This window comes from Pteronotus mesoamericanus, unplaced genomic scaffold, assembly GCF_021234165.1.
Source record: "Pteronotus mesoamericanus isolate MK-2021 breed Mesoamerican mustached bat unplaced genomic scaffold, CSHL_Meso_final scaffold_827, whole genome shotgun sequence".
Lineage (NCBI taxonomy): Eukaryota > Metazoa > Chordata > Mammalia > Chiroptera > Mormoopidae > Pteronotus > Pteronotus mesoamericanus.
The window spans coordinates 623,276-645,137 of record NW_026555327.1 but is presented as its reverse complement, the minus strand read 5'-3'; the positions used below and the strand labels follow the sequence as shown (position 1 = coordinate 645,137).

Below are 21,862 nucleotides of genomic sequence, written 5' to 3'. Positions count from 1 at the left end.
ATGAATTGAGAATGCTGGCAGGAACGGGGCATTTGCCGTCTGCCAGGCCCTGTGCCAAGCATTTTGCATGGATAGTTCATGGTATAGGCCAGTGGCTCAGCACATAAGAGAACTCCCTCGGAGGGTTCAACTGACGGAATGGGAGAGTGAAGACCACTCATGGAGGAGGCGGGAAGACATCCCAAATGCAGCCACTGGGGGGAGCTGTTACCTGCCCAGATGTTGAAGTGGGGAGGGAACCTGACCTAGATCAAGGAGGGACTGTCTGGTGGTAGCTGTGGACAAGGAGGAACGGAACCACTAACACAGAGGGAAAGGCCAAAGCTGGAAAGAGCCTCTGGGTAGAAATACTCCAACCGGTTTCTCATCGCGCCCTGTCTCCTGCCAGCCCCTCCTGGCCAAGCCCAGCCCGCAGGGAGCCAGAGGACCCGGATCCAGGAGATGCTCACAGTAGGCGGGAAAGAGCCAACAATAGATCTGGGTGGGGTGGTGCCCAGGAAAGAGGGTGTTGTACCATTTCACAGATGGGGAAACTGAGGCTCAGTGCTCAGGGAAGTGAGGCGCCTGCCCAGGTTTTCGCAGCCAGGGCTGGTGACTCCTGAGGGCACATTGGTGTTTCCTGGGTGTCCCCCAGTGAGCCCCCGGCAGCAAGGGCCCATGGGCCCACGCTCCATCCCGGGAGGCCGTGGGGCTGGGGAGCCACACAGAAGCGGGGGCCGCGCCCGGTTCTCCCCCCAGCACCCTTCCCCGCATGGTACCCTGGCCACGCCTCTTTGCCTTCAGCTCCAGGGATCCAGAAGTTCCCCCTTCCCCCCATCCCACCCCTGGCACTTAACTCCGGAGAGGGCATGCCCACCTGGGGTCTGTCCCTTTTGGGGTGCCCCCACCTGGCCACTGTCCCCTGGCAGAGGTCCAGAACCTAGACCTTACCTTTGTCCTAAGTTTGTACGAGGTCTGAGCTCCAGCGGGCGGTCAGAATATCTCGCCATACAGCGGAGCTCTAGACCTCTTTGACCCAATGTCCCTCTGGGTCAAGAGGCTGAAAGGAGTGGCCTGGCCACCCCAGTGAGGCGTGTGGAGGAAGCTGGTTCTAACCTTCCGTTGCCAGTAAGAGATCATAGGGCTGGACCCCAACAGCCTGTTGTCCTGGCTGCAAGAAGGAGAGGCCAGGAGGGTGGGACAAGGGACCCGATTCAGAGGCAGCAGGACCCCTGTAGTCGTCAGACGCCCTCCCTACGAGCTGTTTGACTTTGGGCAGTGGTGTCACGTCTTCTTGACCTGTGTAGGGGAATAGTCTTCATAACTACCCGCTTCAGATCTTGCAAGCCTCACATCCATCATGCATTCAGTGAGCACGTGTTGAGCACCTGCTGTGTCAGTCATTACGATAGGTGCTGGAGACAGAGCAGTGAACCAATCAGAGTTTACAAGATTGCCTGCCCCGAAGGGCTGACATTCTAAGGAGAAAGGTCTGCTTTTAACAAGTCAGAGCCATCCGTGTGAAATGCTTGGCACAGAACCTACCAGAAAATAAATAGTTCATAAGTGGTGGCTATTATTACCGGGGTTACTTGGAATTTTAGTTAGCCGGCCTGTCCCCCCGCCGCCGCCCGCCCCTCGCCAGCTCTGAATTAGAATCATTGGAGGGACAGATAGAGGGCGGGTGTTCGGACCCTTTTAGGGACGATAAACTCCCCACCTGGAGTCGGGGGGCCTGCCCTGCCAGGCCAGGAGCCCCCAGTCACCCCTTCCTGCCTCCCAGGTAAGCCCACTAGGTCTGAGGCAGGAGGAACCAGACCCTTGGGAGGGCGCGTCCCCAGGGTGGTGGGGAGAGAGCATGAGACCCACTGGGCCTCAAGCTGCTGCCCGCAAGTGTCCGGGGTGATGTGGGTTTGCCCTGCGTGCGATGGATAATGACTGTGTTTCTTGTCTTGTCTCTTTTCATGCCTGCTCTTTAAACTGTATATTGGCACAACGCCGTCTGAAAAACTCATCCAATCAAAATGCACTATGAAATTCATTTGTTCATCCATGACGTGGTCTGTGTGTTCATACACCAATGACTATCTCCCAACCCACCACCACCACCCCCACTCCCCGCCCGGGGAACCGAAACCCATTGGTTTTTTGGCACTGGTTACAAATCAACCTAAAAAACGCTGAACACGCCTCCCCAACTGCCCCCGCCCGCCCGCTCCCCCTCCATCTTCAACATCTGCATCTAGAATCCGGTTGGTCTTCCTTCTTTCTGAAGTCTAAATGCCTTACATTAACTGCGAACGCACCTTCTCGCATCAGCATTGCACGTCACGCCCTGGGCCTTCTGACTTGGAATGCCTGACGCACGCCCCTCTCTCCCGTCTGTCCGCCCTCTCTCCAACCCCAACCGCCCCCTCCCTCCTCTTTCCCACTGTTCTCTCCCTTCCCTTCTCCCCTGCCCCGCCGCCTCTCTCATTGTTTCCATTGGGTTCTGAATTGGGGTTCTCTGTGTGCCTTGGTTTGCATCCTTTGCAGAGAGCAGGATGGGTTTGCCGGGACACGTCGGCTGGCCGGGCCTCCCGCCCCACTGCTTACACCCATCTGACACTCGGAACCCTCAGCTGCCCTCACATCACCCCTGTTCCCTGTTCAGCTCCACGGAGCCTGAGCCCCAGGAAGGCTCCACCCGTCCCTCACCCCATCCTAAGCCCTCGAGCCTTGTGGGCTTGACCACCAGAGACAAATCTCCAAGTCAGATGGAGGGGGTCTGGGGCGGGGGGGGCAGCACGCCATCAAAGACTCTCAGGCCAGGGAGACTCAGCGCGGCTCAAGCTGGGCCTGGCTGCCTCCAGGCGGGCCGGCCAGCGCAGGCCTCTTCTGAAGCCCTGATCTGCACACGCACGTGTGCCACACATACAGGGTCACTGCACGCACATGCCGTCTTCTCTTTTGGGCTCCATATCTGACCTCCCCTTCCTGCTACACACACACACACACACACACACACAATTCCTCCTCTCTTACACCCATCCACCCTGCACACCCATAGCCCCGCCTCAGCACACACCGTCTCCATCTCTCCACACTTACTCAACTCCTTGCACTCTTGCACACCTCTTACCCTGTCAAATCTCATCTGCCTCTTCCCTCCCGCCCCTGAGCCCCTCTGAAGAACCCCCAATGGCATCATTGCACCAGGATTCCTCGCCTGCTAGCAGTACACACGCATTCATTCACCAAACATTGAATGAGCCCCAGTTCCGTGCCCCGGGTGGAGGGGTAGGGTGGGCAGCGGACACCACCACTGCTCCCCTTACGTGCAGCCATGTGCTCGAATCACTCCTCAAACCCACTTGAAATTGTAACTGCTGCAAGCTGAAGGGAGAGCAGTGTTAACAAGACGGAGAAGGGAAAAGGGCTTTCGAGGCCCAGGACAGCACATGGAAAGGTCCGGTGGCGGGAGAGAGCATGCAGGGGGCGGAGTCTACAAGTGAGGGGACGTGGCTGGAGCAAGGAGCAGAGGAAGGCTCACCCAGAGGAAGTAAAGAGGGCAGAAGGGGGCAGGCCTCTGGGCCTTGCTGTGGGAGCCTGGGAAGATTCGGAACAGGGGAGTCGCAATCAGAAACGTGATTAGACAAGGTCACTGTGGCTGCAGAGCCCCGAGCGGCTTGGCAGAGGCCTGGGCTGGAGGTAGGCAACAGGAATCTCAGCGAGGGGCGTGGAGGAGGCCAGCGGAGGACTGGCCATCCGAGCCGGGGCCTCTCCGGGGCCCGGGGGTGGGCTGTGGGCGAGAGAGGGACCTGGAGGGACTCGCGTCTGGCCTGAGCCAGGAGGCAGAGGTTAGGGACGACCAGGTTGGGGCGGGGGGTGAGTGTTTGAGGTGCCCTAAGGACACCCTGGAAGAAGTCAAGTCAGCAGGTGGTTATGGGGTCTGGAGCTGAGGCCAGCTCTGGGCTGGAGGTGGCAGGATTTCCTGCAAGTGGCAGGACTGCTCTGGAGCCACTGGCCGGGTGGGTCCCCTGTCCTGAGCACTCACGCCCCTGAGCACGGCCAGCCTTTCGGGGTCTGCGCCCCGCCCCGAGCACCCTAGAACCTGGATGCACAGGTCAGGGTCGGAGGAGAGGACAGCTGCTCCTTGTGGCCTGTGGACGGAAAGATGGAAGCTAGGAAGAGGGAAGTTGCCGGAAGTTCTGTGAGCCCTTGAAGGACTCGACGCAGACCTGGGAAGAGGTGGAGGGGTGGTCAAGGGCAGGCCTGCGCCTCCCCCTGCCCCGTCACCCAGACCTCTGCCATCTCCACCCCGCCTCCCTGTGTGTCTCCCTTCCCCCTCGGTTCCAAGAAGGGCAGCATGCTCTCTGCACGCGTCTCCCTGCGAGACCCCCTTGCTTCTCCCGCATGGTGGCAGGCGCCCCCCGCTCCAGCCCGAGCCCCGAGGCTGCTTCCAGGGCCCCCTGCCTCTGCATGCCAAGCCGAGTCCACATGTTATGTTCCCACCCCAGGAAGGGATGGCTTGTACTCTGGGGACGGATGGGAGAAGGCCGGGGACACCTGAGCCATCAGCCCCATCCCCAGGTGGCGCTGGGTGGCCAGGCCAGGCTGGAATTCAGGGCACTGGGGCACAGAGTGTGACTCTGTCTTACTCAGCTGGGTTTGGGGGCTTATTCAAGGAGCTTGGGACAGTGTCACAACAATTGGGCCCAGTAGGGTCAGGGTAGGACCTTTCAGTCCCCTCTCCCATCCTAGAGACCTAGGGGCCAACTGCTATGTCCCAGACAGTGTCCTAGACTTGGCCAGCAAATCCAGAGGCATTTTGCCAGCCCCAGAGATCCCTCGGGCCCCCGTCACTGCCTCGGCTCCCAGGCCAGAGGCGGAGGAAGAGGCAGATCGGGTAGCCAGGCAGCCCTCAGGAGCCTCCACGGAGGTGCCCATGTAATTCATTGCCCGACCCAGAGGGGTGCCGTGGCTGTCGGCACAGCCTGTATGGTCATCCCCGTGCCTTTTGGGGATGAGGGCTGGGCCAGCCTAAATCTTGCCCCATGCCCACGTCTCGAGCTCTTCCAAGTCCCATAGAGCAGGGTCCAGTGAGGGCCTCTCCACCTCTCCACGCCCCTGGGTGATGGAACAGCAGAGGCTCCCGTGACTGCCTGAGACCAGGGTTGCCAACCCACAATGCCTCTGGGGGCCCGTCAGGTGCCATAAACTGGGAAAGCAGGTGCTGCCTCTAGAACGTGGGGCCTCTGGCACGTTGGAGGGCATGCGGCCCGCTTCGAGGCAGGCGGCTGCACCTGCGCCCCAGCGACTGTTGCCAGGACCAGGTCCAGGGTTTCCACAAAGCCAGATTTTGGTGGGTGGGGGGAGGATCTGAATTTTAAACAGCGGCAACCATTTTTAACTAAAAAACTGCTCGGGCCCAACAAGATGACTTTGTCGACCAGGTGGCCAGGGTTGGTCCATTTGTGACTTCCAGCGCCTGGTCTCCCACCAGGGCCCCCTGAGGCTCCAGCTCCATAGCGCCCAGGCCCCGCCCCACCATCTCTGGCTGGCTGCCTCCCGCCTCCCCCACCCCCTGCTGTCGCCCCAGGTTCTGGCTTGGGCGGGAGGAGGTAAAGGCAGTAACTAGATAGGGGTCTTTGAACAGAGGCAGGGGCCACCCAGGGAGGTCCTGGGGGCAGGGACGGCCCACCTCCCCGCCCCCAGCACCGGCCCCTCGGTGGGCCTGGGCTGATGGCCAGCTCACCCACCCACGGGCGCTGCGTACTTCCTGCTCCCTGCAGGCCTGGTCCCGTGCTACTCCACCCAGCCCCAGAAGCTGAGAAGCCATCCCTGAGAGGGGGGAAAGGGCCCCAAATGCATCTTCTCCGACTCAGCGGGCAGCGAGGACTCGCCCTGCAGCCGAACAGCCCCAGCTCCCTCCCGTCCTCCCCATGCCCGCTCGCCAAGGGGGTAAGAAAAGATGCTCTTCCACTTCTCCAATTGGCTCGAGTCCTCTTGGCCGTGGGGTGAGGTCAGGGCGGGCAGGAGCGGGTGGGCCGCTCGGCAGGGCAGGGCAGGGCAGGGTGCCCGGTGAGTCCCACGACAGATGCATTTCTGGCCTAGAGCGTAACATGCCCTCGGAACCCGCACGCGTCCACCAGGCCTGAGTGCGCTGGCTCCCCCACCCTGCCCTGGTGTTTGTGCATCGTACACGTGTGATGGATTCGGCAACTTGACCTGCTTGTGTCCTATCGTCTCAGTGCATTTGGTTGTTGGGAGAAACAAAAACCATCTCGATTTTTTTCCTGATTGGATGATTTGGATATATTTTCTTTTCCTTGTTCTTTTGTTATTTCTTCCCTGCCCGGCCCCGCCCCATTCCTTTCCCTTCCCTTTTCTTTCCTTTTCCCCTTTGCTGGTGGGGCTGGCCGGGAGGGGTTACGCTTTTTGAGTTGTTGCCTCTTCCTCCTTCCCGCCCTCTGCCCCCACCCCATCCACCCCGCCCCTTTTTCAAGTTTTTTCCTCTGCACCACTGCATTAATAGTGCTTTCTCTCCTCTCCCTCCTTATTTGGGGTCTGGCTTGCTTTTTCCTGTTGGTTGGCTTCATGTAGGGTCCTCTGTGAGTGGTGATGGCTCTAAGTCCCTGGGGGTGGGTGGATGGTCACCCCTTCTTCCTCCATTTCCCCAGAATAACTTCATCAACCTGAGCTTCCTCCGCCTCTTCCGAGCTGCCCGGCTCATCAAACTCCTCCGTCAGGGTTACACCATCCGAATTCTTCTCTGGACCTTCGTGCAGTCGTTCAAGGTGAGCCACCGCCCTGCCCAGGGCGGAGAGGAAAAGCGGCCCACCCCCCACGCCACCCCCGATGGAGGGTGGCAGTGCCTGCCCGCCGCGCCTGCCGAGAATGTCGTCTGCAGGGCTCTCGTCTGACTTCCTTCCCACCAGGCGCTGCCCTATGTCTGTCTGCTGATCGCCATGCTTTTCTTCATCTACGCCATCATCGGGATGCAAGTGAGTGCTGCCCCCTACCATGTTCCCCGAGCCACCCAGGGGGGCACCGCCCACAGGCAGAGGTGGGGCGGGAGCCCCGCTCAGACAGGCAGCCGTGGGCACTGAGCGGGGCTCCCCTGAGCCACCGAGGGGCACGTCTGTCCCTGGTCATCACCCTCCAATCCCTCAGGTGTTTGGCAACATTGGCATCGACGTGGAGGACGAGGACAGCGATGAGGATGACTTCCAAATCACTGAGCACAACAACTTCCGGACCTTCTTCCAGGCCCTTATGCTTCTCTTCCGGTGAGAGGGGGGCAGTGCTTTCAGCCTCCTTTTCTGGTGGGGGAGGGCGGAGGGGCGTGTCCTCAGCCTTCTGTGCCCTCGAGGCTTCGGGTGGGCTTGGGGGACCCAGGAACCCTGGGAGGGCAGTTGCCAAAGGCCCTGGGATCACACGTGAAAGGCGTTTTCCAGCCTTTTCTCATCGGCTCCTGCTGACCATCCTGTGAGGTGGGGGTTCTTGGCAGCGGCACCTGACTAATGAGGAAACTGAGGCCGATAGACTCCGAGGCTCGATTCCTAATCCTGGTTGCCTGTTAGGGTTCCTTCCTTCACTCATGGGAGCTTTACTGGGCACCTGCCGTGTGCCAGGCACCGCTGTGGGTGCGAGAAGAGACATTCTCTGCCCTCTGGAAGCTTACATTCCTGTGGCAGAATCAAATTTTAGAGGACACGAGGAGATAAAATTTAAGATTAAGAGGGACATGAAGGGACAAAAGAACAATGTATGATTGTACTTGTATGAAGTACCTCAAATAGGCAAACTCAGAGAGAGAAAAAAGTGGAGCAGAGGTCGGTAGGGGCCTGGAGAGGGGAGAACAGGGAGTTCATATTTAATGCGGACAAACTTTCAGTTTGGGAAGATGGAAGGGTGCTGGGCGAGGGTCGTGGTGACGGTTACACGGCACTGCCATTGAATGACAGTTTAAAGGGCTTAAATAATCGGTTTTATGTTATGTATATTTTGGCACAATAAAAAGTTTTTTCTCATCTAACAACAACAAAGAAAGGAACAGAGGACTGGTGGGTCATGCCTCCCTGGGGTGGGGGGTGGTATCTGAGAGAAATGGGCGCAGGGGGCAGCCGTGTGGGTACCCCGGGAAGCGTAGTCCAGGCGGTGGGAGCGGCAAGGGCAGAGGCCTCGCGGCTGAAGCGTGGCCGGCTGTGGGAGAGTCGGGGCAGCCCAGTGCGCCCGCCGGGAGTAGTAAAAGATGACGAACCCCTGGAAGGAGGGAGGTCTTTTAGGCACACCTGTGTCCTCGGGCCCCGCCCAGACCAACTGAATCCAAGTCCGTGTCAGTGAAGCCACGGCATCAGTGCTTTTTCGAAGCCCCTCCACCCACCCATGGGCTTTAGTGCACAGGCGAGAATGAGTCCCCTCCCTGAGCTCCCAGAGAAAAGAGGTGACTTTCCTGGGACTCCAGCCCACAGCCCAAGAGCTCGACCTCAGATGCTGCCTCCCTGGGCGGCGGTGGTGCCCAGGGCTGGTGCCCAGGCCCCTGACGCCCCCTCTCTGTCCTCAGGAGTGCCACCGGGGAGGCGTGGCACAACATCATGCTTTCCTGCCTCAGTGGGAAACCGTGTGACAAAAACTCCGGCATCCTGACTCCCGAGTGTGGCAATGAATTTGCTTATTTTTACTTCGTTTCCTTCATCTTCCTCTGCTCGTTTCTGGTGAGTCTGTGGACATGTGGGGTGGGATGCCCAGAACTGGCTCCCTCGTGGAGGTGTGGATCTCTCTAGAATGTGGCTGCGTTGCAGACTTGCTCCCTCCAAGGCTTCGTTGAGCCGGCCCGCTATCAGGCCACCGGGGTCTCTCCCCCGCAGCCCCGTCGACGTGCCGGCTGGGTCATTCTCCATGGCGGCTCCGTCCTGAGCATAGTCCTGAGCATAGCGGGCTGTTTAATAGCATCCCTAGGCTCCACCCACTAGATGCCAGTAGCACGTGCCCCATTACCCTTCCCCTTGTGACCACCAAAAATGTCTCCAGAACACTGTCAAATGTCCCCTAGGGAAGAGGGTCAGAATTTCCCTTACTTGAGACCCCCCAGAATATCCTGAAGGAAAACGTAGTAGAGCTGAGAGCTGGTCCCAGGACCCATTCTGTGGAGCTGAAGGTAACTCCCACCTGCTCTCCAAGAGCTGGGTGCCTTCCTGTGTACCAACAGGAGGCAAGAAAAAGTCAGCCTCATAAACATTCTCTGGGAGCTTGGGCCTTTGCCAGGGATTGAGTGGGTTTTCCATAGTAAAAGATAGCACTGATCGGTGTGGCTCAGCTGGCTGGGCATCGTCCTGCAAAGTGAAAGGTCACTATTTTGATTGCTGGTCAGAGCACATGCCTGGGCCCTCGCAAGAGACAACCAATCGATGTTTCTCTCTCACATTGATGTTTTTCTCCCTCCTTGTCAACCTCCCTTCCCCTCTCTCTAAGAATAAATAAATGAAATAGTTTTTAAAAAACAGTAAGAGAGAAATTTGCTGGAAGGAGAAATCTCATAAGACCCAGGGATAAGAAACACTGCAAGAGATTGAAGCCAAGAACCTGGAAAGCAAAAACAAAAATGAGTGGATAGATAGGTGGAAAAAGGTTGGAGAGAGAGATCAGGAGCCACCGCAGCTGCCCGCTCCTTCCCTCTCACCCCAGGCCTCGCCACCGTCCCCCTCGCTGTTCTCTGCTGCCCCTGGAGCAGGCACAGCGCACTGAGACCAGACACTGTCCAGGGGTTTTGAGCAGAGGGAAGTATATAGGGGATTGGCCACACAGGGTAGCAAGAGGAGACAGACAGTGTGGCAATCTCCAGGGATTACCGACTGCAGGAATGCCAGGGATGGGGTATTGAAAGGAAAGGAGGGTGTTACCCCCCCAGCTGCTGTTAGCAGCCCCAGGGCAGGGCCAGCACCCTAGCTGTCTGCTGCCCCTGGACTGCTGCATATGGTACTTGTTTCCTGTGGCTGCTGTGACAGAGTTTCACCAGCTTGTGGCCTAATACAACAGAATTGTATCCTCCCTTCCCTGGCTGGTGTGGCTCAGTGGACTGACTGCCGGCCTGAGAACCAAAGGGTCGCAGGTTCGATTCCCAGTCAGGGCACGTGCCTAGGCTGCAGGCCAGGTCCCCTGGTGGGGGCGTGTGGGAGGCAACCGATAGATGTATCTCTCACACACTGATGTTTATCTCCCTTTTTTTCTCCCCTCACTTCCCCTGTCTCTAAATTAAATAAATAAATTCTTTTTAAAAAAAGAAAAGAAATGTATCGTGCCACAAATCTGGAAGCTAGAAGTCCAGTCACGGTGCTGTCGGGGCTCTCCTGCCTCCAGGGCCTCTGAAGGGGGCCTTTCCTGTTCTCTTGCAACTTCTGGTGGCCCCAGGCGTCTCTTGGGTATGGCAGCATCTCTTGGGCCTCCGCCCTGTGTGTTGGTGTCCAGATGTCCTCCTTACGAGGACAGCAGTCACACTGGAGTCAGGGTCCACCCTAGTTTAGTTTGACTTCATCTTAACTTGATGATGTACACAAAGACCCTTTTTCCAAATAAGGTCACATTCACCGGTACCGGCGTTTAGGATCTGAACATGTCTTTTGAGGAAGATACAATTCAACCCGCAACACGGGCCCTGGGAGTCTGCTCTCCCCGCCCTCCCCTCCCACGCCTGGCTTCCCAATTGCGGCCCCCACTCGCAGGCTGTAGGAAGCCAATGCTGAGAGAGGTGTGGTCTGTAGGTCTCCTCCCAAGCACCAGCACCTGTCAGCACCAGCCAGCACCAGCCAGCACCAGCCCCACACGCCCACCCTCTCCAGGCTAGTGACCCCGCACCAAGACCTGCGGCCTCGTCTCTCAGCCACCGACCCAGAGAGGCCATTGCCCGGGTCCGGATTCCCAGGAGAGAGAGTCTGAAAGGGCCGGACCAGCCCCTGGTCAAATAGCCATCATTGTCCAAGCAGCTATGGGTGCATATAAGGACAAGATTTTATAATGCAGCCTATCTGGGAAGGGCAGGCACCCTAGAAAATACCAGCAATACTTGCCCATCAGCCCCCACCCCCGAAGGCAGGAAGTTCTCTTTTGTTCACTGCTGTGTAACCAGTACCTAGGACAGTGACTGGCACGCAGCAGGTGCTCAATCCATGTCATGAAACGATGAGTTAAAAATAGAGTCACTAAAGTTAGGGACATCTAAAATTACAGGTCATTTATTAAACATAAACACCTGTTATGTTTACATCTAAACGTTTGTTTAATACCTGCTACATGCCAGACCTTGTGCAAGGCACTAGGGGTATAAGGAGAGAACCCAGTTCCCTCAGTCTTCAGGGGTGATGGGTAGACAAGTCAGCACACAGTAGCGCACAATGTGATATGTGCTTTGATGGGGAAAGTTAGACTGAGAGAAGGAAGATTTCAAAGAGTGGCCCACAGGGATTAGAACACATATTCCTCAGATTGGTTGTAAGTAACAAAAACTGACTTAAGTGAAATATGCAGTTAATTAACTTGTGTAACTGAAAAGTCCAGATGAGGCTAGATGCAGGCAAGCAGACCCCGTCCTCTTTGCTGTTCTCTACACCAGCTTTATCTTCGTATTTCCTCTTTGTAGATGGCAGCCAGAGTGCCAGAAAAATCCCAGGGAAGGCTTTCATTGGCCACCTTGGGTCATGTGCCCCTCCCCAACCAATCACAGGCCTGTGGAGCCATGAGATGGGAGTTAGCCACACCCAATCACAGCATCTTAAGTTTGGGGGGTTGGTTAGCCAAGTGTTGTTACCCAAAGGGAGAAAAATCATGACATTCACTAAAGGAGCAACTTTTGCAAAGGCCCAGAGGCAAAACCCATGCAAGCTCTCTGTGTATTAAGGACTAAAAAAAAACAAAACAAAAAAAACCACACAAGAAAAGGAGCTACCAGATACAGATGAGGGCAGAAAAATTCATCCATCCATCCAGGGTGGGACAAAAGTAGGTTCACAGTTGTGAGTATGTGAAACAGGTTATTATTTGTGTTTTTTATTATTTTTTACCTAATTATTTTCCATGTGAACAACTGTAAACCTCCTTTTGCCTCACCCTGTGTTTGCTGAGTGTTTACTTTGTGCTGGGACCAGGACCACAACAAGGTCCCTCCCCGCACAGAGCCTTCACTCTGGCCTTTTTGGAGGCCAGGTATGGGAGGATTTGGGGTCGTGCCGATCCCTCTGTGTTGGCCACCGTTTCTCATAGCCTCTCCTCCCTCTCTCCAACCCTCTGTCTCCATGTCTCTCTATCTCTGTCTCTGCCTCTCTCTCACATTTTCATTCTCCATCTGTCTGTCTGTCTCCCTTCCCCCACATCACCTTTCTCCCTCTCTCTCTCTCTGGGCCTCTGTGTAAATGTGTTTGAATGGGTTTCACTTTCCCCCGCCACTGGGGTCCCCGCAGATGCTGAACCTCTTTGTCGCCGTCATCATGGACAACTTTGAGTACCTCACGCGAGATTCCTCCATCTTGGGCCCTCACCACCTGGATGAGTATGTGCGTGTCTGGGCCGAGTACGACCCCGCAGCCTGGTAAGGAGCCACCCCGGGTGCTGCAGCCACACTGCCCGCCTTCCTCTGGCACTGGAGCCCAGGCTAGGTGAGGCCCCAGGCCTCGGGTCCTGGGGTTCCTGAGGAGCTAGCGGGACCTCAGGGGAGTCAGTTTAAGGCAGGAAATGAGAATCAGCACCCTCACACAGCCCAGGCCAAATGCTTTGGGTGCCACCCCCACCCAAGCCTCAGGCTTTGTGGGAGCTGAGGGAGGGAGTCAACCATGAGGAGCTGGTCTGCTGGGAGTCTCTCCTGCCCCTCACTGGGAGGCCTCCACATGGCGAAGACAAGTCCACTAGGCCCCAAGGAGGAAGATGCCCAAGGCCTCTCAGCCTCGTTGTCCTGGGAGTGTGGGGAGAGGAGCTGGCTCAGCTCCCCGACACATGGGACTGGCTGCAAGATGAGAGTGGTGGAACCCAGCGCTCTCTGGGATCCCAGGCCCCTGGAGCAGGTGGCCACACGAGGCCAGGGCAGAGGACACAGAACCTCAGTGGCCTTTGCCTCTTCGTGGTCACGAAGGGCATGAGCTCTCCCACCTCCGCGGGCACCGGAGTGCCTCTTCCAGGCTGGCAGGCGGTGGTTTCAGAGCGTCAGCTGCGCATGTGTACTGAGCGCCTGCTCAACGCCAGGCACTTGCAGGACACTCCGAGGCGCCAGCATCATGCTCAGAGCCCACGAGCCGCTGACTGAAGATTCTAGTTCAGGCTGAGCGTGGGGCCTGAGAACACATTAATGGGCAGCCTGGGCACCGGGGGGAGGCTTTACGAGAAAGGGGGAAGGAGTCGGTCCTTACCACCCCTGCCGCCCAGACAAGTCCTCCGTGAGGCCAAGAGGCTGGGGGGAGCCGTAGGTCTGGGACTTGACTTTCCGCTGGCTCCTAACTCTTCCTCTTTTGATTTTAGGTCACAGCAGTTGGATGCTGTCCCCTTGTCCTCTATTCCACGAGCCCCCCCATCCCAGTGTAGCCCATGTAGACTGTGGACGAGGGAGGTGCAGAGAGAGCCCTGGGGGAGGGGCGCCCAGCCCAGAGCTCCGGGTGTACCCCTTCTAAAACCCTCTGCCCCAGAATCTGTGAGTGTCACTCATCCTAAGTCTCCAAGCCAGGGAGTCCCCAGCCCCTGGCGTCATGACCTCACTGTGTATGCAGGGACCCAGCGTGAAGGCAGCTTGACCCCTGTGCCTCCACTAATCCCCTCTCTTCTCCTTTCAGCGGTCGGATTCATTATAAGGATATGTACAGTTTATTGCGCGTAATATCTCCCCCTCTCGGCTTAGGCAAGAAATGTCCTCATAGGGTTGCTTGCAAGGTTTGATTTCCACTAAAACCTGCTAGCATCCATGGAATGAGTGTGGCTTGGGGTTCTTCAATATATATATTTCATATATATATATATATCTCCAAAAAACAGAGCCATCTCTCTCTCTCTTGCATTAAACTAGAAAACTCTCTTAGCCAACAGAATGCAGTCACGTAGACTTGATGAAGCATGGAACATACCTCTCCGTTCCCTTCAGCCATTCTGCTTGCTCTTAGCTGAAGCTGCCCACCCCAGGGTCTCAACGGCGCCCCAAATCAGACACCCATGGGGATCGTAACTTTGCTTTGCTCCCCCACCATTACCTCCACTCTCTCCCCCTCCACCCTTCACCTCCTGAAGCCCCCAGCCCTCCTCCCACAACCCCCCAGCCCCCCTCCCCATTTGGGCCCCTCAGAGACCAGCCTCAGCCAAACCAGAGAACTTTATCCGGTTCTGAAAATAACATCCAATCAAAGCGTTGCTTCACCCTCCAAAATGAGAACCGCCCCTTCCCTCCATACCGCACCTGAACCACAGCTCAGAGTCAAAACTGAACCTGACTTTTCTCTTTTCTCTCTCTCTCTCCCTGCTTGTGAGCAGTGAAATAATATTTTTTAATTACCTTTTCTTCCATTTTTTCTCCTCTTTTCCATTTATTTGAAATACCTATTTTACCGTTCTCTGCATCTTTCTCTCTATATTTTTTCGGCTCGTATGGTTTTGGTTTTGGTTTTTTTCTCCCATTTCTTCCCCTCCCTCTTCCCGCCCTTCCTTTGGTTCTCCGTCCCCACTCCCGTTTTTGTTTTCGGTGCTGCCAGGGGCCGCATGCCTTACCCGGACATGTATCAGATGCTGAGACACATGTCTCCGCCCCTGGGTCTGGGGAAGAAGTGTCCGGCCAGAGTGGCTTACAAGGTAGATTACCTTTGCTGACCACCGACGTCCGGGCACTGGGGATTTTTCAGTGCTGGCCAGGAACAACCAGCCAAGTCTCTTTCTCCAGCGTTCCTCTTCTTTCTTTCTTTTTTTTCTTTTTTTCTTTCCTTTCCTCCTCGAGTAAATGGATCATGACCATTCCTTGACTCTAAGGAGCACACTGTGTCCGTCCTTTCTGATGAGTGTGTCTTGGTGTTTTGAGACTCCATTATGGCCGACATGCTGGGGGGAGGGGTCGGGGGCTCCCAGTCCCCTCACACCTGGTTTTCTGGAAACCAGATTGGACACAAACACACTTCAGGTAGTATCGCCAATGGGCCTCCTTTCTGTCTACCCAGAGTGGCCCCCACTCCCAGGCTGGGGCAGGTACCTTTTGGCAGGGGGCTTGGTCCCCAGAAAGGCGAGGCCTTGGCCCCGTCCAGCAGCCCCCTGACCCCCGCACACCTGAAGCTGATCTCTGACCTAGGGCCTGGGGGCACCCAGGACCTCCTGAGGAACACCCACGGCCCCTCCTCCCCGCGCCTCCCTCCCCCTGGAGTTGTTTCCCCAGCCCTTGTCCCAATGCCTCCCATCTGCACCCCCGAGACACCCCAATATGCCTCTCCATTGTTCCAGAGTGGGCAGGCGGGCCGCAGCTGGACCCCTGGACCGTGGCACCCTGACGCAGGCCATGCACGCTGCCTTGGCGGGAGCCTGGGGCGGGCAGGCGCCATGGCCGACGGGGGGTGCGGTGGGGGATGGTGCATGCTGGCTGGAGGAGCGAGGGTCGTGCCGCCAGGCGGCCGGACCAGGCCACCCCTCTAGACCCGTGTCCCGGAATCTCCCTTGGCACCCAAGGACAGATGCTCTGTTTCCCCCAACTCATCGAAGAGAAGTTCAGGGATGACCTTTGACCTTTAAAGTGCCCCCCTAAACATAGGTTACTCTGTCCCATGCTTCCCTCGACCTTGGCCCACCCCAGGTCTGCGAGAGGCCTCCCTCCCCTTCTCTCAGTGCTGGTCCTCTCTCCCCCCTGGGGCTGCCCCACCAGCCTCTCGAAGATCCCTGTGCCTGTCCCTCCTCCCTGTGGTTGTCCTCTCATCCTTCTCTCGGTCTCGGCTTGCCTGAGTGTGTGAGTGTGTGCATGTGTGCGCGTGCACACACGCGAGAGAGAGAGGGACAGAGCCCTTCCCTCGCGGCCTCTGTGCAGGGCCATTGTGGGTCTGTAAGGCACCTTTGTGCAAATTTGGAAAGAGCACCCTCTCCGCAGAACACTTTGGCTGCTGGAAAATTGTAATCAAGCCATGTGGTGAGAAGCAGACACTTTTCTGCTGGCAGCCGGGAAGTTGTTTAAATCCACAAGGCTACGCGTCCGAAGACAGGGACCCTCCGTGCGATGCGCAGCGCGCACGGCTATGCACAGCGGCCCAACTGTGTGTTCCTCTGTCCACTGCCTTCCTCCTGCCCTGTCCCAACCCACCTCTTGTGTTCCACCCTGGGTTCACCAACCCTCCCCTTGTCCAGCTGTTTCCTGCTGACATGTATCTGCAACTCCCTCCGTGAACCCCAAACTCACCCTCAGCCCCCATCTCTGCACATGCCACAGAAGCCTGGGCCGGTGCCCACCAGCCCCACATTCTGGCCACATCACCAAGCACAGGGGACAGCCCCTGCCTGGGACACGGGGAGTCTTTTCTTCCCTGGGCCACGGGAACACCCTCAGCCCCTCCCCCACCATCACACAGAGCCAAGATGCAGACATGCCCTGAGATACTTTCCACGGAGCTATGAATGAGTCTCGAGATTCCGTCTGCATGTGCCTGTCCGCTGTTCTGTGTGTTACAGCCTGGCCTCGCTGCATGTCTGCGAGGGGCCACCCCATCAGCGGGGGGCCGCCTGCCTGCCGCTTCTCAGAGAAATGATGTGGTCTGTGCCCGTCTGGCCTAGTCTGGGCCACTTGGGGGAGGGGGGAGTCGGCGGCCCCCACACGGTCGTGGCCGTGGACCCCTCTGCCTGGCTGTTGCATGTCTGCTCTGAGCTGGCTTGTACGCTTCTTCTTTGGGGTGAGAACGGAACGGAGCCTTCCAGAAGAACTCTGGGGCAGGGTGAGGAACTGGGCCCACCCTGGAATTGCCAGCTCTAGGGCCTAGCGTGCGGGAGAGGGAGGGGCAGGGGCTCCCGGCATGGGAGAGCCCCCAGTGCCCTTCCTACGGGCCACCAAGGGAGATTGGGAAGGGAGGCACTGGGACAGGTAGCTGGGGCAGGGGGGCACTTTAGCTGCTGCCTTCAGAGTTCTTCCTGGAGCTCCCCGGACGGGGTGGGTCTGGCTCACGGGGGACCAGGCAGATGCTTGGGAATGACTGCCCTTCCCTTCGGTTTTCCGCAGAGGCTCCTGCGAATGGATCTGCCTGTTGCCGATGACAACACTGTCCACTTCAATTCTACCCTCATGGCTCTGATCCGCACAGCCCTGGACATCAAGATTGCCAAGGGTAAGGGGGGCAGGGGTGGGAGCTGAGGGGTAGGACAGGGCGGAGGCAGCCTCGAGGGGCTGAGCAGCGGGCAGTGGAGGAGCCCCCTCCCCACCTGAGACCGAAGGAGCCACTGCCCGCTCCTGACCTGCACTTACTCACCCATTCCCTCACTCGGCAAACCTCTAGTGCACCGGCCACCACTCTAAACGTGGGGGCACAGCAGCTTACAATTCCGGTGGCGGGGGCCTGCTCTAAGAGGTTCTGAAGGAGGTAAGGTGACGAGTCACATGGATACCGGCGGGGGAAGAGCTCCAGGCAGAGGGGCCAGCAGGTGCAAAGGTCCTGAGGTAGGAGGCCACCTGGGGCTGTATTCGCACTGACTTGCCCTCTGAGTGAGGGGGGGTGCCATGCGGCATTCAGAGAAGAGCAGGGACCCGACCCTACTCATATCGGAGCAGGCCCCCTGTGGGGGAGAGTGGAGGCCACCGTCCTAATCCAGGCGAACGTAGGAGCGCGGCTCTGACTGAGAGTGCGTGGAGTGTTCAGGTCCTGGATGTTGACTGGGATCCAAGCCAACCAGATCGCCAGTGGATTAGATGCGGGGCATGAGGGCAAGAGAGAAGCCAGGGCCACCCTCAGGGTTCAGGGCCATCGCCCGAGACAGGGAAGGGGCCGGAGGGGCAGGCCAGGGGCAGAGGGAGGCCAGGAGGGCGGCACTGGCTGAGGCATGTGAGACACGGAGCAAGCAGGGGACTCTCCAGCTGGTGCTGCCAGTAGGGCGCGGGGGCCCCCCGAGAAGTCTCGAAGGAGGCGAGGTGAAGAGGCTTCAGGCTGGGCTGAAGATGGAAGTCGGGGCGCATTGGGTACTGACAGGTTTTAAGTCAAGGGACTGGACGGGCTCTCCAAGGGGTGAATGTGAACTGAGAGACCCCCAAAGACCAAACTCGGGACCACTCCAGCGTCAGAGGGGGCTGATGCAGGGGCGGGGAGGTGAGCCAAGAGCTGGGCAGCGTGGGCTTCTGGAGGGCATTGTCAGAAAGAGGGGACCAGCGTGTCAGAGGCTGCCCAGCCGCCAAAGATGATGAGGACTGAGAGTGACCAGTGGATTTTGACAGATCTCCCCTGGTCACTCTGAGCAAGGCATCTGTGGTGGAGGGGTCAGTGTCCCCTGCCTCGAGTGGGTTTCCGAAGCCTGACCGTAGACCAGATGCCACTTGGCAGCTGGTGAGACAGCAGGGCAGAGAGAGGCCCTGGCCAGCAGCGGAGGAGGCCGGGAGCGGAACGGCAGGGGGTCAGGGCTGCGCTCTGCTAAGGCCCTGGCGTAGCAGGAGGGAGGCAGGCCGGGCTCCAGAGGTGCGCCCCGGGTCCGGAGGCGGGGGGACGAGGGGCTGAGGCCAGAAGTTGCTGGGGAGGCGGGGGTCTTGGGGGAGGGAGGTCAGCAGCTTCCAGTGGGACAGTGACCTGTGGAGGGGGGCACGTTGAGGACGGATATTGTTGGGAGTGAGAGACACGCAGGTGAAGGTAGAGGGTCTAGGAGGAGCCACCAGAGAGAGCGAGAAAGAATCACAGGGGACAGAAGAAGTGGAGGTGTGGGGATCAGACTCTAGCTAGACACACAGTGGAAGTTTCTTTCTCATGCAACAAGCCAGCTGGGCACACATCACTGGTCAGGCCCATGTTCCGTGCACGTGGCTCTGCTCGCCCCAGGCCGCTCCCTCACGAGCGTGGTTGAAGCCAGACCAGGTCCCAGCCCAGAAAGGCGAGGAAGCAGGAGTATAGGTAGCAGCTTCCTTGTGACCAGGTCAGGGAGTCACCTTGCCCATCTGCCTGGTCTTCACTGGAAACCTTGGCAGACAACCTCACCCTCGCCAGGCTTCAGTTTATGTATTAGCAGGTTATCGCATGTAACAAATGTCCACCGATTTAGCAAGCTTAGAGCTCACCTACTTATCAGCTCACAGTTCTATAGGGCGGAAGTCCTGGTGGGCCCAACGGGGCTCTCACAAGGTGAAAATCCAGGCATCAGCCTGGCTGGGACCTCCCCCCGAGGCTCCCTCCCGGGAACGCCTAAACTCGTGCCAGCTGTCCTCGCTCCTGCCTGGCACTCTCTGTGCCCATCCTCAGCCCTGCCAAGCCACTGGTTGCAGGGGGATCTCAACTTCAAAAAACAGGAATGCCTTTTGCCGTCATCTTAGAAGGGGCCAGGTCCCGGCGAACCCCACCCAGAGCCAGCCCAGACTCTCGTCCAGGACTCCACATGGCTGCACAGCCCAGGGGCACTGTCTTGTCTTTTAATCCCCAAAGACCAGGCTCTGTCTGAAGGTGGGGTCCGCAATGACCGGAAGGTTCTGGGGTGGACATGATGGCAGTTGACAGGCTTTGACGTGCCTGAACCAAAGAGGGGTGTTCCGGCATGTGGCTATCGGCCTGAAACGGGGGGCCACGTTGGCCATGGCTCCTGGAATGAGAACATTCATCGAATGCCTGCTCTGTGCCCCGCCCTGTGCCCAGCACGTGGGTCCAGGCCGTGCAGGAGGGATGAACCGCCAGCGCGGCTGCAGGGAAGCAGGGAGCAAACAATAAAGGCCAAAAGTCAAATGTGTAACATGTTCAAAGGTGGGAACTACTGTGGGAAAAGAGAGAGCAAGGTCAGGGCTGGGGAGCAAGGTCAGGGGTTGGACCTTAAGCCAGCATTTCCCAACCAGTGGCCTTTCTATCCCCAGGGACACTGGGCAATGTCTGGAGACATTTTTGATTGTCACAGCTGAGAGAGGACTGGTGCTAGTGGCATCTGGTGTCTAGCGGCCAGGAGGCTGGTGTTGCCAAATATGCAGAGTGTGCAGGACAGACCCTGTGACAGAGACTCTTCACCAAAAAGGCAGCAGAATGAGATGGGAGAGGGGAGGACCTTTGGGTGGCAACTCTGGGACGCCACACGTTCATGAGTAACCGTTGCCCGCGTACAGGGGACCTCCTGTTCCGAGGAGCCCCGGTGTTCGTCATTCTGTAGCTTTAGGAGGAATACGCCTAGGGTTTCGCCTTGCGGGGCTCTCATGACCCTAGGGAGGGCCACCTCTAAGGGCTTTCCCTTCTTTAAATGTGAATGGCCCCCTGAGTGCCAGGCTTCCCGGTGAACTGAAGCAGGAAGACCCTAAGGTGGTGGTTCTCAACCAGGGTGGTTTTGTCCCCCAGGGGGTACTTAGCAATATATGGGGACAGGTTTGGTGTCAGAACTTGGAAAAGGAGGTGCTGCGCGCATTTAGGGGGTGCTGCTCAACATCCTACAGTGCGCAGGACAGCCCCGCCATCAGCGACCGGCCCCCAAGAGCCAGCAGTGCAGACCGAGGCCTAGGAACCCCACCCTGAGCCCCTTACCTAACTCAGAAGCCAAGAACAGGAGTCTTGAGTCAACTCAGGTGGCTATAACAAAATAACAAAGACTGGGGGTCCTAAGCAACAGGAATTTATTTTCTCACATTTCTGGACGCTGAGAGTCCAGGTTCAAGGTGCTCCGGACTGGTTTCCCCTGAGGCCTCTCTCCCGGGCTTGCAGATGGCCCGCCGCCTTCTTGCTGCACCCTCTGTGCACACCCACCCCTGGGTCACTCCCTCTCTTACAGGAGCCAGTCCCGTCGGATTAAAGACCACCCTCATGTCCTCGTGTAACTGCAATTACCTCCTTAAAGCCTCCATCTCCAAATGCATTCACGTTGGGGCTTGGGGCTTGGGGCTTCAACATGAATTCTGGAGGGACACAATCCCGTCCATAACAGCAGGTGTCTCCTTTTTCTCTGCTAGAAACAGGGAACATCTACACTGTAAGGAGAGGGGCTTTTAACAAGAAGTGTCATGTTCTCTTCCTGTGTGTCTGAGGAGACCACCCCGGACACTCACTCAGCTAGAGTGGACAGGAGACATAGCTCTTATTTCCCACTGTTTGCCGTGAAGAAAAAAGAACTGTCATAGGTTGGTGGTGAGGGTCTTGAGCCCAGTTACAGAGGATTTTCCCAAGTGTTTCCCACAATAGTCTTGACCTCCCGGTTGTGGCAGGGCCACAGATCAGCTCCACCGGCTGCAGCCCTGCCCGCTGCAGCTCCACCCCAGTGACTTACAGCCCCCAGCATCGGGTGATGAAAAGACAAGACCAGACCAAGGAATGCGCCCTCTAGTGGGTGAGATGGGAAACAACATGAAAGGATACGTACTGAGAAGAAAGCAGGACAAAGTCATAGAAGGTGAAGGGGGGCTGACTGTTTTAAGTATGGGGCGGCTAGAAAGCTTCTCTGATAAAGGGTTTGAGCAGAGACCTGAAGGAGGAAGGGAGCCATGTGGATGTTTGTAGAAAGAATGATCCTGGCAGAAGAAACCGCCCACGCAAAGGCCCTGAAGGAGACTGTGGCGGGCATATTTGAGGAGCAGTAAAGAAGGTCAATGTGGTTGGAACAGAGCAAGTGAGTGGGGGAAATAGAGGGGACAAGGGCAGATTGTGCAGGACCCTGCAAACTTCGGCGGTCGCCCTTGATGAGGCAGAGACAGGAGGTCTCTGAGCAGAGGAGCCACCCTACAGACTCAGGCGCTCACAGGTGCCTTCTGGCGGCTGTAGGAGGGACAGGAAGA

General features: G+C 57.6%; 1 protein-coding gene across 4 annotated transcripts in view; it reads left to right on the top strand.

Moving 5' to 3' along the window:
- Positions 1 to 21,862, top strand: part of CACNA1A (calcium voltage-gated channel subunit alpha1 A) — a 204,933-nt gene that overhangs the window by 175,046 nt on the left and 8,025 nt on the right. For 3 of the 4 annotated variants that reach the window (XM_054563537.1, XM_054563538.1, XM_054563539.1), the window contains exons 32-38: positions 6,642 to 6,758; positions 6,900 to 6,965; positions 7,135 to 7,250; positions 8,528 to 8,678; positions 12,414 to 12,541; positions 13,770 to 13,866; positions 17,159 to 17,264. In XM_054563537.1, the coding sequence (XP_054419512.1) occupies positions 6,642 to 6,758; positions 6,900 to 6,965; positions 7,135 to 7,250; positions 8,528 to 8,678; positions 12,414 to 12,541; positions 13,770 to 13,866; positions 17,159 to 17,264 (781 nt within the window). Of the gene's footprint in view, positions 1 to 6,641; positions 6,759 to 6,899; positions 6,966 to 7,134; positions 7,251 to 8,527; positions 8,679 to 12,413; positions 12,542 to 13,769; positions 13,867 to 14,675; positions 14,773 to 17,158; positions 17,265 to 21,862 lie in introns of all 4 variants that reach the window. The other variant, XM_054563540.1, reaches the window with a different exon arrangement.